Raw genomic sequence first — 19,822 nt, forward strand, 5'->3', positions numbered from 1 at the left:
GGTAAGATTGGTTTCAGTGATATTTGGACTAACCCTCTACAGTAGTTCATCATGAAAATCTTACTTTGCATGTATGTTTTAGAGGCAGAAGAATAATTTGCATAAAACTTGAATTATTAAAAAAGCATGTTTAAATTTTTTAAAAATCCGATCTGACAGATCTTTAGATATTGGTCCAAAGTTCATGTAAAAAAAGTTCCGTGCACGTGACGCGAAAGTTCCGGAATAAAAGCGGGTTTAAGTGTTTTACAAACTGCTCAAAATGGCAGAAAATCTAAGGACGGAGCGTACTTAACAAAGACACGGATGGCTTCCGCTTGAGTCAAGGCACGCGTGTAACCAAGTTGCATGTCTTTAAACGAAACGAGGCGTGACTTATGCCCCTTTAAAGTTTGAGTTTTCAAACGCTTCGTATAGCGCCCCCCTTTGGCCAATTGGAGTAAGATTGCTTTCAGTGATATTTGGACTAACCCTCTACATATTTGCCAAATGCCATGAACGTGTCACTTTGCAAGTATGATTTAGAGGCAGAAGAATAATTTGCATAAAACTGCAATATAGAGTGAATTATTAAAAAATAATGTTTCGCTTTAAAAGAAATCCGCCGAGACATATCTAACCGTATTGGTCCAAAGTTCATGTAAAAAAAGTTTCGCGCACGTTACGCGAAAATCCCAGGAGGAGATAGATTTTGACTGTTTTTCATATAATTCAAAATTGTGGGAGAAGTAAAGGTCAGAGGTCAAAAGTCAGAGCGTAAAAGTTGTTCGGCATGAGGAGACGCATAAGTGTATACAGGTTTCATTGCTGTACCTGAAACAGAGCATGAGCTACACCTGTTCAAAGTTGGCATTCTTCAAAGGCTTCCTACAGCGCCACCCTTTGGCCGATTGTTGCGAGCTTCGCGTTTTAGCCGTTTGGCATAGTCCTCTGCCATACTGCCGAGTTTCGTAAAAAGCGACTGCACGGTCTAGCCGCTAGAGAAAAAGTGGCGGAAGAATAATAATAATAATAGTGCTGAAGTCCAATATCAATAAGTGGCCATTTGCCACTTCGTGGCCTTGGCCACTTATAATAATAATAAATAAAAAGTATCGAAAATGGTATCGAAAAAGGTATCGTATCAATTCCCAGGTATCGAAAAAAGTATCGTATCGATTAAAAGGTGAACGATACCCATCCCTAGTGCGCGCCATAGACTGTAAAAGAATATCATCACCTTTATTTATACTCGGAAGTACAGTTGAGGGCAAGCCCTCATTTTCAATGTAGCCGAGGTTACAATACAGAACAATAAAAAAACACAATATTAAAACAGTATAAATTAAACAGTCATTTACAATAGAACAGGCTAATAACTCAAGTGAAACGTGTGCAATCATGATTGAAAGTGGTAAGGATCAGTCCTTTGAACCTGCCAAGAGATGGCAGGGAGGACAGTTTTAAAGATTTTGCAAGTAAGTTCCAGGATGTTGGGCCACTGATGGAAAAAAGCTGCCTCGCCCAGTACTGTGTGTGCTAGAGAAGCCTTCAGCAAAAGGAGATCACTGGAGCGGGTGTGATAAGTGCTTTCACTTGGTTCTAGCATGGAACAGATATATGTGGGGAGCATACCTGAAATACCTTTAAATAAAAACAAGTACCAGTGTTTGTCCCGCCTCTCGGTCAGAGAGTATAAGCCTGCATTCTCATTGAGTGCACAGTGGTGGTTGATTATGGACGGTGGAAAGCCATTGGTTTCTATGCTGCACAAATTAAGCTTTTTTTGGCCGTTGTATGGGTGACGCCATCATTGTAGGAATCAACGGTCATTGGTAGAAATGGTACCATCTGAATGCTATTGGCTGTCAACGGTCACGTGCAACCGCAGGGATAGATGGGACATTGTCTTGAGCTTGCCGAAAATAAAGCACACAAAGAAGAATCATCACAAGCCTATGATCACAAGCCCCTCCTACGGCATACCCTGCTATAACATCAAATATAACTTAAATTGTACCATATTTTCACAAAAAGCATATCATGGGGATTGAAACAAGGCTTTAAACTAGCGACAGGAACCATAAAGTATTTATGACAATGTTTATTAATGTTGTCACCCCGCGGGTCTCCAAGGGTGTCATCATGAAGGGACCGTCACTAAGATGTTTTATGTTGCTCCCTGGATTAGGGCTGTCACGATTATGACATCTTAAATAATTGCGATTAACAATTTAATTGTGTTTTTGTCGTTGACAATTACATTTCTGTTTGGCTTGTAGGCTTTGAAGTTGAAGTATAGTAATCCAAACCATCACTAAGATGTTTTATGTTGTCCCCATGGTGTAAGAGACCGTCACTAAGATGTGTTTATGTTGTCCCCAGGGTGTAAGGGACCGTCACTAAGATGTGTTTATGTTGTCCCCAGGGTGTCATCGTGTCTCTGAGGGAGCAGGAAGGAACCATCAAGTCCAAGGAACATGGCGATCTACAATTCTTTGTCTCTGAGAACCTCAGTGACGTGGACTTCTGCTCCGAAGACCTCAACGAGGAAGTGGAGTTCACCATCATAACCGTGAGCCTTCAAGTTTCCCGAGAATATATGAATGTGACTTTTTGATGTCCTTTTTTTGTGCAACTAATGCCCACTAACACATGTATAATTAATTAATTCAGCAGATTCTGCCAGGATTTTTCAGGTTTTTTAACCTTATTTTCGAGGCTCCGTGAACGCACCACCACCAGAATACTCCCCTTGGAACGGACAATGATTTTTGCATCAGTGCCGTGTGCCCCAGACTGCATGCTACGCTTTTACAATATATATATATATATTAGGGCTGGGACTTTAACTGATTAATTGCGATTAATTAATTACAGAAATTGAACATGATAAAAAAGATTAACGCATTTTAATCGCACTTAGTTTTTGCACCACAGAACCTTCAGTTTCGGGCATAAAACAAACGATCAACGCTAAGGGAGAAGTAGCCGATCAGAGCGCTTTGCTTGGCCCAGTGGATTCGAAATTTAGATTTAAAAAACTCACTCGTTGATTCACTCGTACAACAAAATGTGTTTTACTTGAATTTTTTTTTTCTCAGGTCAAATATCGGTGTGCGATTAAAATGTGATTAATTGCGATTAATTAATCACAGAGCCTGTAATTAATTAGATTGCATTTTTTAATCGCATCCCAGCCCAAATATATATATATATATTCTTTTTTAAATATTTGCACACATTACAAGCTCATAGCGCGGCACTCGGTTCTGTGCTATGCGCTTGTATATCTACCATTTTTTAATAGCTGAGGTCTAAAACTGGTGCTTGTCCTCACAAGTATAATAATCCAAACCTGTGTGTGTCCTGTCCCGTCTGTCCAGGTGAAGGACGTGAAGCGCGCGGTGAGGATCAAGCGCTCCAACGAGCCCCTGCTCCTCACCCTGTCCACCGGCACGCCCGACAAACCCGAGGAGAAACCCGACAGACCCATCCAACCCAGCCAGGACCGGCCTCTGGTCTTCAACAACAAGACCATGGTCCTGGACACAGAGCTGTACGAGGGGATCGTCAGCCAGACCATCATAGAACCCACGGTGAGAACACTGTCTCCTGCTGGTCGTCAGTCACTACATCAGGGGTTTTCAAAGTGGGTGGGTGACGGGGCACCCTGGGGTGCCGTGACGGCAGTCCAGGGTTGCCGCGAGATAATTTGATAATATTTGGAATTTACTAGGACACTTGAAAAAAATATTTAGTATCAACTTGAAGTACAAAGTTATTTTCAGTCAGTTCTAAACCAAAATGGCTATTATCTCAACAGCCGATCTACAAGCACACAACGCCTCGCGTCGCGAGGCGTTGTGTGCTTGTAGATCTGCTGTTTTCACTAGTTTTAGTACATTTTATAGATGATAAATACAAAACGGTTTTGGACATACAAGGTTTCCACCCGACAACGACGATATGCTATAAATATAAGGTGCTGGGAGTGAAAATTATAATGTAGGGGTGCCTCGAATTTAAAAAAAAAATATTTATGGGGTGCCCTGAGACAAAAAAGTTTGGGAACCCCTGCACTACATACACAAAACATTGGACCACTGTACGAACTGAGACACAAAACAAGAACATGGCTAAGGCTGTCACGGCTATGACATTCTACATGACTATTAATTGTCACTCAAATCATTGCGATTAGCGATTTAATTGTGTTTTTTTCGTTGACAATTACATTTCTGTTTGGCTTGTAGGCTTTGAAGTCGCACATGGCAGATATGACACATAACCTAAATATACAAAGAAATTACTGACACATTTGCCAACTTTATACTGTTATAATAACAGTGATAGTGGAAATAGCAGATCTACAACTATTTTGTAACATGTTTGAAAATATATGAACATTGTTCAACATGGAAACGATTATGACAAAATGATTGTGATTATGTCAAATAATTGCGATTAGACGGTTATGTAATAATTGTGACAGGCCTATCTGCTGCCACTCGTCAGTCACTCCTTACACAAAACATTTGACCACTAGAGAAAATAAATAATACAAAAATAGAATATTGTAGAATAGAATTGTTTTCTATCATTTATTAAAAACATTTGAACTTTCATTTATTCTAGATACATTGTGCATGCAACACAATATACAAAACCTTTTTTTTTGTTTTAATTTAGATTTGTATGGCATTCAGCTCATGAAAAACAAAAATACTTAGCTTAAAATATATTACAATGTTACAAGCGACCACTCAAAACAATGATTTATAATGTGACTGAAGTCAATGATTATTTGGGATTCTATGGCGTCTGCTACATTTCTTTTCTTTCTTAGATCGATCTGTATGTGTGTGTGTGTGTGTGGGGGGGGGTGGGGGGGGCTTTATGCCTTTATTGATAGGACAGTAGACCGACAGGGGGTGGGGAGAGAGATGGTTAGTGACACGCAGCAAAGGTCATCGCTCATCATTTGTAATGCCAGCCTGACCCGCTGACTGTCAGGCTATATGTACACAAAGGAAAAAGAATCACCGCTGGTTTTGAGAAAGGCATGGTCCTCTCCTTTAAAAAAAAAAAAATCGTACACTGATAACATCATATTTGTGGAGAAATCTTGATTGCACGGCACGTGTAAAAGAAATAAAAATCTCTTCTTTTGTTTTTTGTTTTTGTTTTTCAGCCTAATATGGTAGGCTACCCCGGGCAGATCCACGCCAACATCGGCCCCCTCAGGACCAACGTGACCTTTTCCCACAGGGACCTTGGGGTGACCCTGCTGAAAAACGACCACGTGCTCATCAACCTGCTGATCGACCAGATGACCAGGAAGCGCCGCGCCGCCAACATCAGACCCAAGATCCCTTTCACCTTCGCCTACACCAAAGAGAAGAGAGAGAAGGTAAGATCCCTTTCACCTTCGCCTACACCAAAGAGAAGAGAGAGAAGGTAAGATCCCTTTCACCTTCCCCGGCACCAGTGGTTCTCAACCTGTGTACCCAAGGGGGGGGGGGGGGGGGGGGTGATTAACTTAATGTTCAATATTGTTTTCTCACTCAACAATAAACAAACCGACATAAAGTTTAAAGTATATCTGCACATTTCTAAAGTGACGATTCAAAGACCAACTCTAAAATGACAAATTAAACATTGGCCAAATATTAGTGGCAGGAATTGTGAAAATAGCAGATCTGCATCTGCGTTGCGAGGCGTTGTGAGCATGTAGATCTGTTATTTTCACAATAGAACCGTGTTATACAACATGTAATGCCTTGACTCTTAGTGCTCGTCAGGGTGGGGGGTCCCCAGTTAAAATATGATTATTAACTCTTATTTCAACCACGATAGATTGATCAGAAACACCCGTCTTTTTTTCTGGTGACTCATACTACCCTCCTAATATGTGAGCTGGCCATGTTTTTTCGATAACATTTTTCATGATTTTTTTTATTATTTTTTTTATTGTTTGAAAAGCAAATTAAAATCTGTCCAGGGTGTTCACAAAAGCCTGAGTAGACGATAAAATGACCAAAGGTTTTTTTGAAAGTGGAATATCCCTTGATACTTGAGCACAACTCTTTCAATTAATTTAGGTTGAAATCATTCAGTTGTCATTTATTTATATTATGACATGAACCACATTCAAGACGAACAATGTTGTTCCATAAAAGCAACATGTGCAATCAAATAGTACATTAGTGGCTTAGGGTAATCGATCAAATCCAATAGAAATCTACCTGAAAACAGATGACCCAGTCTAGTGAGACGGGTGTCATATTCTCTGCTTTTTTGCGATATTCCTGAACACTGGCTTGTATGAGGTCAGAGCGATATGCAGGCACTGGTTGAGCTGCACGTCTGTCAGTCCACCGCGCCCCCGATTGTTAATCAGATTCACGGTTGAAAACCCTGTCTCACAAATACGGGTGGAGCCAAACATTGTCAAAAGGTAAATGGCAAGCTTGCGGCAGTTTCTGTACTGTCGTGCCGAACGAGTCCAAACCGCCCACAGTTCTTCCTCCCTGAACTTGGCTTTCATGGCGTCGTCCGTCCGTAGCTCTGTCGTTTCCAGCCGGAACGTGCCCTCGTCGATACCAGGCAGCAGAGCCTTCGCTTCTGCTGCTGGACACGACCCGGCGGCAGCGACGCCGAACGGGTCCTGCACAAATCTGAGCAATTCGCAAATTTTGAAATGGTCGCAGCGCGCCCTAAAGTTATCTCTCAAGTGTTGCAGCAGTTTAGACAGGATACATTTTCAGAAAATCAGAACCCCGAAGGCATTTTGCGAATATTTATTATATACAACTGTTCTAGGGGTATTAAGTGGTGCTGAATCCAAATTTGCTGTATATAATGCAAAAAAAAAATCCTAAATGGCTCAAAATTGAGAAATCCAACATGGCCGCCCCTCTAAGGCTGAAACTATTTAAGTGCAAATCTGTTTGACTAAACAAGGTAGAAACTTGAACTAAATGTGTTTTTCTAGGTTAGCCTAAATGGGGAATTTGAAATTCTATCCTAATTTTAGAAAGGCGTGAATAATTGGCTTGAAACTCATACATGTATAGCAGAAAAGGTTCGTTATTGATGCATAATTCGTCAAACAAACAAAAGCAGGATGAACCATGGTTTTATTCATCAAAACTATTTTGATTTAGATTTTTCTATCAACAAGTCATATATGCAAATTATATATAGTCCTTAAAGGGATATTCCACTTTCAACAGGGAAACAGGGGAAGGGCTTCTCTCCCCACACACACCCATTGTAACTTCAAACTCCATTTTAACCATTCATTAAAAACACTCATTATTTTTTGTGGTGACTCATACTACCCTCCTAATACGTGAGCAGGCCGTGTTTTTTTTCCATAACCTTTTTCATTTGTTTTTATTAATTATTTGGGAAAATGGGAAAAATTTAATTCAAAAAATAATTATTAAAAATAAATGAAAAATGTTATTGAAAAAACACGACCTGCTCACATATTAGGAGGGTAATATGAGTCACCAGAAAAAATAATGGGTGTTTTTAATGAATCTATCATGGTTAAAATGAAGTTTGAAGTTACAATGGGTGTCTGTGGGGAGAGGCCGAGGGCCTGGTAACATTTACATCAAATATCGAAATATTGAATCAAGCAAATTAAAAACTGTTCGGGGTGTTCTTAAAAGCCTGATTAGACGATAAAATTACCAAACGTTTTTTGAAAGAGAAATATCCCTTTAATATGAAGGTAGGCTACATTTTAGTCTATTTGCAGTCATCAATATTTCGAGCAGATGTCATACGTATCTTGCAGCTGCATGCAACCAATTCCACTTTTTCTGAATAGAATAGAATGGATTATAATATAATATAATAGTATTTTACCATATCAATAAAAGTAAATGTACATGGGAATACTTCTTACTGTAATCCTTACTGTGGCAGCTTATTCACAGTCTTCCTCAGTGTTCCGGCAAATGTTGAGTTTTTTGCAGTTGTATACTTCCATACATGCCATATGACTCTTTATGGATAGAATAGAAGAGAAGGGGATACAACGTTTATAGCCTGCACAAGTACATCAGGGTAGGGTTCATCAATCTGTCAACATCTAAGAGTCTAGAGTATGCAGTCTAGTAGGCTGATATTCTCTAAAATTACCAAATCCCATTAGTACAATATATTATACATGCATACCTGCAGCTGCAGCGTTGGCTGAGGCACTCCTTTGTACACCCACATGAAGTGAACTCCCTGCAGGCTTTGGGCATAGGTGGCAGACAGAGTAGCCGTGGCACTAACTGGTCTTCCTTGATCATCCATCCCATTTCCTCCACTGGAGGAAGATCAGGGTGTGGCAGGTGAGCTTGATTCCATATAGTTGCTTGATAGTGTGCACGCATGATATGGAACCTCACAGCATCTGTGGTTGGTGGCAGAGTCTCTTGGGGACGACTTTTGCAGAATAACTTTACTCGTGCTTTGTTGCATGAATCAACGTCAGGCACACCATAGATCTTACAAATGAATCTTTCTGATGATGTCACGATATCTTCTGTGAAAGGGCCCTTCCCAAGGCCAGCAAGATCAGTGTGATGATGTTCGAACACCTGCCAGGCTTTCCGTGGCCGCTGAACTGAGACACACTGTCACATCCAGTAAGGGCATGGAAGGCAAGGAGTGTGTCCAGTTGTCCTCAGACAGTATCCTGTGAATTTCATGCACTGGGAAAAACTTTGGGTCCTTTGATATCCCAGCTTTCATGTAGACATAGGTACATCTGATTTTGTCAAAGTAAGCAAGCAGTAGTAGAAGCACGTCTGTATCACGTGCTGACACAACTACTGTTTCCATCAGTGCGTGGATACAGTGAAGGTCGTGTATCAGCTTCCTTGTGTACACTCCTTGCCTTCCATGCCCTTACTGGATGTGACAGTGTGTCTCAGTTCAGCAGCCACGGAAAGAAGACAGCCTGGCAGGTGTTCGAACAACATCACACTGATCTTGCTGGCCTTGGGAAGGGCCCTTTCACAGAAGATATCGTGACATCATCAGAAAGATTAATTTGTAAGATCTATGGTGTGCCTGACGTTGATTCATGCAACAAAGCACGAGTAAAGTTATTCTGCAAAAGTCGTCCCCAAGAGACTCTGCCACCAACCACAGATGCTGTGAGGTTCCATATCATGCGTGCACACTATCAAGCAACTATATGGAATCAAGCTCACCTGCCACACCCCGATCTTCCTCCAGTGGAGGAAATGGTATTGGATGATCAAGGAAGGCCAGTTAGTGCCACGGCTACTCTCTCTGCCACCTATGCCCAAAGCCTGCAGGGAGTTCACTTCATGTGGGTGTACAAAGGAGTGCCTCAGCCAACGCTGCAGCTGCAGGTATGTATGTATAATAGATTGTACTAATGGGATTTGGTAATTTTAGAGAATATCAGCCTACTAGACTGCATACTCTAGACTCTTAGATGTTGACAGATTGATGAACCCTACCCTGATGTACTTGTGCTGGCTATAAACTCTCTTCTATTCTATCCAGAAAGAGTCATATGGCATGTATGGAAGCATGCAACTGCAAAAAAACTCACAAGACTGTGAATAAACTGCCACAGTAAGGATTACAGTAAGAAGTATTCCCATGTACATTTACTTTTATTGATATGGTAAAATACTATTATATTATATTATAATCCATTCTATTCTATTCAGGAAAAGTGGAATTGGATGCATGCAGCTGCAAGATACCTATGAGATCTGCTCGAAATATTGATGACTGGAAATAGGCTAAATTAATGTAGCCTACCTTCATATTAAGGACTATATATAATTTGCATATATGACTTGTTGATAGAAAAATCTAAATCAAAAGAGTTTTGATGAATAAAACCATGGTTCATCCTGCTTTTGTTTCTGTTTGATGAATTATGCATCAATAACGAACCTTTTCTGCTATACATGTATGAGTTTCAAGCCAATTATTCACGTCTGATCTAAAATCAGGATAGAATTTCAAATTCCCCATGTAGGCTAACCTAGAAAAACACATTTAGTTCAAGTTTCTACTTTGTTTCGTCAAAAAGATTTTCACTTAAATAGATTTCAGCCTTGCAGTGGCGGCCATGTTGGATTTCTCAATTTTGAGCCATTTAGGAACATTTTTGAGCATTATATACAGCAAATTTGGATTCAGCATCCCTTAATACCCCTAGAACAGTTGTATATAATAAATATTCGCAAAATGCCTTCGGGACTTTATACAAGCACATTTACAGAAATTCTGCCTTGTCTAGTTCCTCCATTGCTGCCAGCGACGCTGCGTTTGCAGGGACGTCGCGCAGAGTCTGGAAGTGTGACTTCCTCCCCTTCAGATCGGACGGGAATGAATCCAGATCGGCTTGAAACGTGTTCACCTTGTGGAGCAGCTCTCCAACGGTCGCACCTCCACGCTGCAGCTGCAGGTTCAGCTCGTTGAGGTGCCCTGTGATGTCGCACAGAAATGCCAGACGGGACACGAATTCTGGATCGCGCACGAACGAGGATAGCTCCTCCGCCTCGGTGGACTCCTGGTCGCGGAGGAAGTCGGCTATGTCTTTTCGCAGTGCGAAAAATCGGCCCAGAATCCGACCCCCGCTCAGCCACCTTACATCGTCGCTCTGGAGGACGTCGGGATGTTCCGCGTCCTGCTCCCCGAGCAACGGTTTAAAAAGCCGCTGCTGCTTACTTGACGTCGAACGGATATGGTTCACCGTTTTGTTCACCCCATCCATGGTTTGTTTCATCTCTCCGGACAGCAGCGCACACAAAACGGTCTGAGGAACGATGCAGTGCAGCGAGTTGACAGTGGGATATTCCGTGGCTAAACACGATGTGAAGCCCCTGTCCTTCCCGATCATAGATGGCCCTCCGTTGGTTACGACGAGGTTGATTTTACCGAGGTCCAAGGAATTCTCGTTAAAAAGTTCTTTACGGCTGCATAGATCGCCTTTCCAGTTGTGGGTGTTGTCAGGGGCAAAAGGCACAGTAGCTCCTCTTTGAACACGTGTCCATCAAAGTACCTGGGGGTGGGCGATATGGAAAAATACAATATCATGATACATTTCCAAGCTTTATCACGATACACAATCTCTCATGATTCTTTTTCGTGTTAGTTTTTATGGTTATTTTTTTAAGTTAACAGTACAACCACCTAGAAGGTAACAGATTAAAAGAAAAAGTGGTTCTCAAAGTGTCTACGGACTCTGTCCTTTTGGGAGGTCTAAATTGACCCTTACACAGTAAGTATGTAACTCTGACATTATACAAATACGGGTCCATTTGGTTTCATTTGTATACTGTCAGAGTTACGGAGAGACGTTGACATTTTAAAGTTTGAGAACTACTGATTTAGACCAAAATGCAGGTTTAAATTTAATTCTGCAATGAATCTCTGTATTAGCAATTGGACAGGATTTGTTATAAGGCTCCCTCATTGTATCACGATATATACAATATCTCTGAACAAGTATATTGTGGAGTCGTCGTATCGTCTCAATGATATTTATCACCATATCGCGTGTCCATCAAAAACATGTCCGTCAAAGTACCTCACAAACACGGATAGTCGAGCTGGGTCCGTTTGATCCGTTGACTCGTCCACTGCAACGGACATGCACTCCAACTCCTCTGCTTTCAGATCTGACAGCAAAGATGAAAAGCTGTCCTGGTATAACATCTCCACCCTGCGCGCCGCCAGTTAGGGGTGGGCAAGATGATGTGATAAATAAAAAAAATAAAAAATAAAAACCAACATGAAAAAGAATACGAACAATTGTGTATTGTGTGATACAGCTTGGAATTTGCTTATGAATTCTTCCATATCCCCCACCCCTACCTAAAGTGCACTGTTTCACCAGTTCAGTGTCCAGATGAGGCTTGCATCTTTTAACCAGATCCCAAGTCACGCGCAGCGCGGCCGCGTCCGCCTTTTGCGTCGGCGTTGCAGCTGCTCTCAATATAGTCTTGGAGGCGACGTAGGAAGTTTCAAGTGCAGCGATCTTTTCTCGTCTGGCCGTGCTGCCGAGGGGGAAGGCGGCGTGGAAGCTCGCGTGTCTACCTTGGTTTTGGCGCTTTATGTTGCGGACCTTGGCAGACGACACTTTGGTTTGACAAATCAAACACATTGGTCGAGGATTGGCGTGAGTCGGTAAAATGAAGGCGAACTCGTCGGTCCATCGTGGGTTAAACTGCGGATTCTCTGCATCGACCTTTCGGCGCTTGCTACTGCTGCTCATTGCTGCTCGCTGTAACATGTGGTCAGGCAGGTGAGTCTGCTGACTTGCACTTCTACTCCATAGTTTCGAGTGAGAGTTTTTCCTGAAAAAACGAAAAACAAAACTAGATCATTGCTTTCGGTCTAGAATTCGGGAGAAAATGTATTCGTGACAACGAAAAGTCAATCAAAATTGCATCGCACACCCAAAATAGCCCGTGGGCGGGTCTCTGAGGGTCACGGCTCTAAAGAATGGATATGCTGCCAATCAACACATCTTTGAGAGAGAAAATTCAAATACCAAGAGAAATAAATCCATGTGAAGTAGATGTATAAGAAGGCGTCGTACTTTGGACGGCTCTGCAATGAAGTTACATTGTATTTATAGAGGAAAGGGCGGAGCAAATGTGCAGATAGACGTAAGCAGGCATGTCTGGTCAAGAGAGATGAGGAAAGTCTTCTTCTAGTGTGGGAGTGGCCTTAAACATGCCAAGCCGAGTGGCCTAAAACATGCCAAGTCATCATGCCAAGTCATGCATAAGAGGAGTGGCCTAAAACATGCAAAGTCGTGCCAAGGAGAGTGGCTTAAACATGCCAATGGGAGTGGCCCAAAACAGGCCAGGTTTCATGCCAAGATAAGTGGCCTAAAACATGCCAGGGGGAGTGGTCTAAAACGGGCCATGTCATGCCAAGAGTGGGCTAAAACATGACAAGGGAGTGGCTTAAACATGCCAAGGGTGGTGACCTAAAACATGCCAACTCATGCCAAGGGAGTGGCTTAGAACATACCATGTCATGCCAAGGGGAGTGGCCTATTAAGCTAAGGGGAGTGGCTTTAAACATGCCATGCCAAAGGGAGTGGCCTAAAACATGCCATGTCATGCCAATAGTAGTGGCCTAAAACATGCCATGTCATGCCCTCTGCTCCTTTCCCCTTGTGGACTCACTCTGCCCATGCTGCAGACTCCCCTGGACCCCCCCTTGTGCCATGCCCAGGCCACTCCCCTTAAGCAGCAGTAGGCAGAGGCTCCACCCTTCAGAAACCCATCAGAAACACACATGAAGGGTTAGATGCCTTGTCAGGGGGAAGCTGGGGCATGCACAGGAATTTATTTGTAGGCCAGTGGTTCTCAAACTTTTTATTTTTATTTCGAGTACCTCCAGTTTGATATGCATTAGGTCACGGACCCCCATAACTCTTCAGCGAATTTAAACGAAAGGAATGGAACCAAATAGGCCCTTTTGTTTTCATTCTGTTGAAACACTCTTTAGAATTACTGGCTGTTAAGGTTCCATTTGGTCCCTAACTGTCGATCATTTAGCTGGGGACACCCTGGAAACCCTCTCAAGGACCACCGGGGGTCCCCCCCCCCCACACTGCACTTTGAGAACCACTGTTCTTCTTCTTCTTTCTTCTTCTTATGACAACCACTGTTGTCGTAGGCCACTCTACTTGTGCAGCATGTCCAGTGGGCCCAGAACACCACCATTGGTGGCCGGCCAGTTCCTAAGTTAGTTTATTATTATCACAGAGGTCTGAAAGCATGACTAGACTTCCCTTATCTCCAGGGACGTGCTGGCCATTGGGAAAAGCGGGACAACTCCCGAACGGCCGGTTCATTCCCGGCCGGTCCAGGCCGGCCATTAGGATTTTTTTTTTTTTTTAATGTCGGCCTTCGTTCCATTTTGGGGGCTGTGCGGCCAACAAAGTAAATTGTCACTGTCGGGCAGAAACCTCGTCTCTCCAAGTTTCAAATGTATACATTTTTTCGCAAAGCAAAGCCCTGCTTCATCATACAAGGCCGTTGCACAAAAGTAGTGAAAACAGCAGATCTACAAGCACACAACGCCTCGCACCGCGAGGCGTTGTGTGCTTGTAGATCGGATGTTTTCACTATTTTAAATAATTTTTAAAATGATAAATACAAAACAAACGGTTTTGGACATATAAGGTTTCCACCCGACAACGACGAAAAAACAAAAACAAAAAAAACAATGGCCTCTCCAACTCTTTTTCCCGGGCTGAATCAGGGGCCCAGCACGTCCCTGCTTATCTCTCCCGGCCACACGCGCCTGCTTGCTCCCATCTGCTGACCCTTCCAAACACACCTCTATATCGTCCCTGTCCACCAGAAACCTCCTATCTCCAAGTTTTAAACGTGTACTTTTTTTTCTTCTTCTCGTAAAGTAAAGCCCTGCTTCATCTTACAAGACTGTCACAGGAAACTAATGAAAATGCAAGCATGAGACATACACATAATACGATAATTAAAATAATAACATGCAAGTCATTGTCCTAATATTTATGGAGAATAAGAAAATAATACAATATGAACCGAATTTAAGCAGAACTAACTTTCCCTAGAAAGAATACCATGTAATAGTGTCCACTCTGTATGGTAGAGTTTGTTTATACAGTATATATTGTAGAGCAGTGTTTCTCAAAATGGGGGTACGTGTACCCCTAGGGTTACTCAGAGGTGCTAGAGAAAATGAAAAATGGAAACATTTATTTTACTGACAAATTAAGTACATGTTTTGACTAGCACAACTGTTACTGAATATTAAAAAGGCAACCTAGTTTTACTTTCAACATATTGACATAAAAACTGGACTTTTGATGTCAGTATTTTCTCATCAAAATGTTGTTGTCGATAAAAGGGGAATTCAGCAATCAGGAAAAGGGGGTACTGATTACTGAAGACCAAAAAGTTTGAGAAACACTGTTGTAGAGTATTTATACAGTATATTTATACAGAAATTAGAGTATGATTTGCCTCCCTGCTCCTCTATTGAGATATTTATATTGTGTCAAAGATCATGTAATAATGAAAGTAAACGTGTTGTTTCAGGGGAAGATGACAAAGATCATGTAATACTGAAAGTAAACGTGTTGTTTCAGGGGAAGATGACAAAGATCATGTAATACTGAAAGTAAACGTGTTGTTTCAGGGGAAGATGACAAAGATCATGTAATAATGAAAGTAAACGTGTTGTTTCAGGGGAAGATGACAAAGATCGTGTAATAATGAAAGTAAACGTGTTGTTTCAGGGGAAGATGACAAAGATCATGTAATAATGAAAGTAAACGTGTTGTTTCAGGGGAAGATGACAAAGATCATGTAATAATGAAAGTAAACGTGTTGTTTCAGGGGAAGATGACAAAGATCATGTAATAATGAAAGTAAACGTGTTGTTTCAGGGGAAGATGACAAAGATCGTGTAATAATGACATGTGCTGTTTCAGGGGAAGGTGCTATCTCTGGCCATGTTATTAAAGTAAATGTGTTGTTTCAGGGGAAGATGCTATCTTTGATCATGTTATTAAAGTAAATGTGTTGTTTCAGGGGAAGATGCTATCTCTGGTCATGTTATTAAAGTAAATGTGTTGTTTCAGGGGAAGATGCTATCTCTGGGACCCAAAGAGGGCGTGCTGAAGAGTGAGGAACATGGAGAGCTGCCCTTCGACGTCAAAGAGAACTTCAGTGACACAGAGTTCGGAGCCCTGGACGTGGACAAGGAGGTGGAGTTCACTCTGGCTGAGGTGAGGAATTAAAAGAAAAAAAAAAAAAAAAGAATTCAACCCGTTAAAGGTAGGGTAAGAGATTTAATTTAAAACGAGTTACTATAGAGTGTTTGGTCCATATAAGGACTTCCGCCCTATCCCCTGTGAGAAGAAAGAAACAAGCAGTGTCAGTTTTCCTTGTAGGTGACGGCCTTCCTCCAATCAGGAGAGAGTGGGGGCCTTCCTCCAATCAGGATAGAGTGGGGCCTTCGTATGCGTAAGCCCCGTTCCCACTCGATCTTGATCGGAGGACCCTTGCTTTTACCCTACCTTGAAGACCTGTGGTAGATTTTTCATGTTATGTGCCTGAAGTGTGACAAATGCGCCTAATGGTGTGTGACAAGTGTGCCTAATATCAATGGTGCTAAAACCTTTTCAGGTCAAGGACCCCCCAAAAGACAGAAAATCTAAAATGTGTCACGGACAAGGCCTAGACTTTGCCACGGACACATTTGTCCGTGGCAAAGTCTAGGCAGACATATTGATGACCCGTGCCTATATAGTGCCTACTAGGGCATTCACGAATAGTGATTTTTAGTATTCGAATTATTCAACCTCAAAGTATTCGAATTGTCGAATATTCGACAGGACTGGCCAAACTGTCAAATATTAAGTAAGCAAGAGGCAAACATGTGAAAATAGCCGATCTACATGCTCACAACGCCTCACGTTGCGAGGCGTTGAGCATGTAGATCTGCTATTTTCACAATATTTATCTGCGGAACCGAGTCATATTAAATGTAATACCTACAATTCCAAGTGCTTGTCAGGGTGGGGGTCCCCAGTTCAAATATGTTTATTTTGGGGGTCACGGCCTAAAAAGGTTTGAGAACCCCTGGTATACAGCATTAACGAATTCATCCACCAGGGGCATTGACAACTCATTCTTATGACTTCCTATCTAGCCAAGCTTTATAAACCATGAAGAAATATATGCATATTTTTTTAAAGAGAAAACAATACAAAAAAATAAAATAATAAGCGAATATTCGACTTCGATGAACAATGTCGAATAGTGACTTTGATATTCGAATACTTGGTGAATGCCCTAGTGCCTACCAGTCCCGCTCCCCGAGATGCACCGGACCGGCCCCTGCATTCGTCTTGAAAGGCGTGGTTGTTAGTTCCTGGTTAACAAATGTTTTTTTTCCTAATCTGTGGTCTCCCAGGTGAAGGAGAAGAAGAGAGCCATCCGCCTGCGCAGGATGGAGAAGGACAAGATCCGGGAGGAGCTGAGGAGGCGGGCGGACGAGGCCAGGAAGCAGAAGGAGGGCAAGGAGAAGGAGAGGCAGGAGCAGCTGCAGAAGGTGGAGGAGGAGAGGCTGAAGAAGGCTGAGGTGGCCGCCGCCCTGGCCGCCGCTAAGGGCAAGGTACTAACTGGACTGTACGCATGGATGGATAGATAACATGTTGAAGACCAGAGGTGAAGATCCCTGATGTCATCAACATTAATCCAGGGTTCCCACGGTCATGAAATTCCTGGAAATATTTTGAAATTAGATTTTTTTTTTCCAGTACTGGAAAAGTTTTGGAATTGATCAAGGGTCCTGGAAGGTCCTGGAAGAAATAGCTATGCATTGTCTTTGGTTATTGATTTTGTTAATACCTCTGAAATGACAAATTAAACATTGGCCAAATTGTCAAATATTAGAGGCAGAAATTGTGAAAATAGCCGATCTACATGCTCTGTGAGCATGTAGATCTGCTATTTTCACAATAGAAACGTGTTATACAAAATTCTTCAACTGTTGGTGCTCGTCAGGGTGCCGGGGTCCCCAGTTAAAATATGTAAATATATATTATTTCGGGGGTCACAGCCTGAAAAGGTTGAGAACCACTGGCATACACTACCTGTCGTTGGGCATTGCGCAATGCACATAGGAGTAAGCGACTTGTTATTGAGCTGAATTATTGTTATATTGTCCTGGAAATTGGGTTAAATTCTCTGGAAAAGTTTTGGAAATTAATTGGTAAAAATGTGTGGGAACCCTGTTAATCCCATATCTGGAATGCCCATACATGGACATAGTGTGGCAATCTCATGCGCTTATGCCCATATATGGAGATCCCTGATGCCATCAATATTATGCCTATATTATAGGAATTCTCATATATGGACATATTGTGCCAGTCTTAGGGCCAGGTCGCTTCTCGCCCTTCTCAAAACAGAAAAGTCACTATCTATCCCCACACGTATAGATAGATGATAGAATACTTTATTGGCAGTTAAAAAAAACATATACTGTATATCACAATGTCATTTATTAATTCGGAAAAAAGCCAACGTGGATTATACACCCAAAAAGCCGTAGCTCTTTCCTCCATTTAAAAACAACATCTTGAATGTGTGAGAACTACTTTTACAAGAAGTTGTTTTAATCAGTCCAAATTGATAAATACATACCTGTACTTATAAATGATTGACCAAAATAGATGTCACACTATAGTATTGATATCCATTAATCTCTTCTCTCTCTGTGTGTGTGTGTGTGTGTGTGTGTGTGTGTGTGTGTGTGTGTGTGTGTGTGTGTGTGTGTGTGTGTGTGTGTGTGTGTGTGTGTGTGTGTGTGTGTGTGTGTGTGTGTGTGTGTGTGTGTGTGTGTGTGTGTGTGTGCGTGCGCACAGTGGACTCCATTGGGTTTCAAGTTCACGTGCCCAGACTCCATGGATGACATCAGCAGAGAGCGGTTCGAGGGCACGGTGCTCAAAGCCATCCCCAAATCCTACGGCAAGGACGCGGACGAAGAGCCCGCCGAGAACAAGGTTTGGAACCAAACCTTTCTGCTAAAAAACTAATAGCTCAGTGGATGGTAAATGAAGCAATGACACCATTATGTACAAAGTGTGCTGGATGGAATGGGTGGTTTTGCTTTTTTATTAAAGGTGTGACTCAACCTGTCATCCCTATTTTGGCATGTTGTTATAGGCATAAATTATATAAAAAGAAAAAAAGAAGAAAAGTTAAAATATTACATTTACAAGCTCACTGGCTGCGTTTACATGGGCAGGTATATTCCGCTTGTATTCAGAATGGAAATGCTCATGTAAACACCTCAGAATATTCCATTCCGAATTAATGTTCTTGTGGGTTTGGAGGGTTGGCATATATACCGTTTGAATCAGAATAGACTTTTATTCAGATTCCATGTAAATAGTTGCGTATGATTCTCTGTTTTCGGAATGGGTTCATTCTGAATGAATACATGTTGTCCTTGTAACCGTAGCCAATGTGTCGCTTTGCGAGCTTGTAGATTTTCCTTTAGGTTTGCCGTAAATGTGGCCTAAGTCAGTCTGTGTGTGTTTTTTTCTTCTAACCATTAGGTGGAAGTGAAGCAAGAGAAGACGGACGACAAAGCAGAGGAGGCAGAGGAGAAGAAAGAGGAGGAGGAGGGAGGAGGAGGAGGGGAGCAGGCGGGGGAGAAAGCGGGTGGAGAGGAGGAGAAGGAGCAGGAGAAAAAGGAAGGAGCAGCAACAGCAGCGGCGGCGGCGGTGGTGCAGGTGAAAAAGGAACCGGAAGAAGAGACGCCCGTGGACGAGAAGAAGCCGGACGAGGCGGAGAAGAGCAAGGACACGGCGGCGGCGGCGGACGTGGGAAAGCTGGTCATGACGGTGGCCGGGGAACAGAAGCAGCTGACGTTCGGCCGCCGCGACCTTCTCACCATAGCAACCATGATGGTCGGAGACAAGGTGAGCTTTAGACCAGGGGGTTTCAAAGTGGGTGACGGGGCACCCTGGGGCGCCGCAACGGCAGTCCAGGGGTGCCGCGAGACCATTTGATAATATTTGGAATTTATTTGGACACTTGAAGAAATATTTAGTATCATTTTAAACTTGAAGTACAAAGTTATTTTCAGTCCGTTAATAACCAAAATGGCTATTATCTCAACGTTTTCCTCGCAAAATAATCACTAAAATATCGTCACTGTCAGGCAGAAACCTCTGTCGCACAAAACTAGTGAAAACAGACGATCTACATGCACACAACGCCTCGCGATGCGTTGTGTGCTTGTAGATCAGCTG

At 42.4% G+C, this 19,822-nt stretch overlaps 1 protein-coding gene across 1 annotated transcript in view; it reads left to right on the forward strand.

Moving 5' to 3' along the window:
- The window catches only part of LOC308297661 (uncharacterized protein), a 67,709-nt gene that overhangs the window by 21,164 nt on the left and 26,723 nt on the right, over positions 1-19,822 (forward strand). Inside the window, exons 9-15 of the mRNA XM_080741192.1 lie at positions 2,408-2,554; positions 3,366-3,578; positions 5,174-5,392; positions 15,635-15,781; positions 16,972-17,172; positions 18,428-18,565; positions 19,124-19,489. Of these exons, the coding sequence (XP_080597318.1) occupies positions 2,408-2,554; positions 3,366-3,578; positions 5,174-5,392; positions 15,635-15,781; positions 16,972-17,172; positions 18,428-18,565; positions 19,124-19,489 (1,431 nt within the window). The remainder of the gene's footprint in view (positions 1-2,407; positions 2,555-3,365; positions 3,579-5,173; positions 5,393-15,634; positions 15,782-16,971; positions 17,173-18,427; positions 18,566-19,123; positions 19,490-19,822) is intronic.

The sequence above is a fragment of the Nannobrachium achirus genome, assembly GCF_963921795.1.
Source record: "Nannobrachium achirus genome assembly, chromosome: 13".
NCBI lineage: Eukaryota > Metazoa > Chordata > Actinopteri > Myctophiformes > Myctophidae > Nannobrachium > Nannobrachium achirus.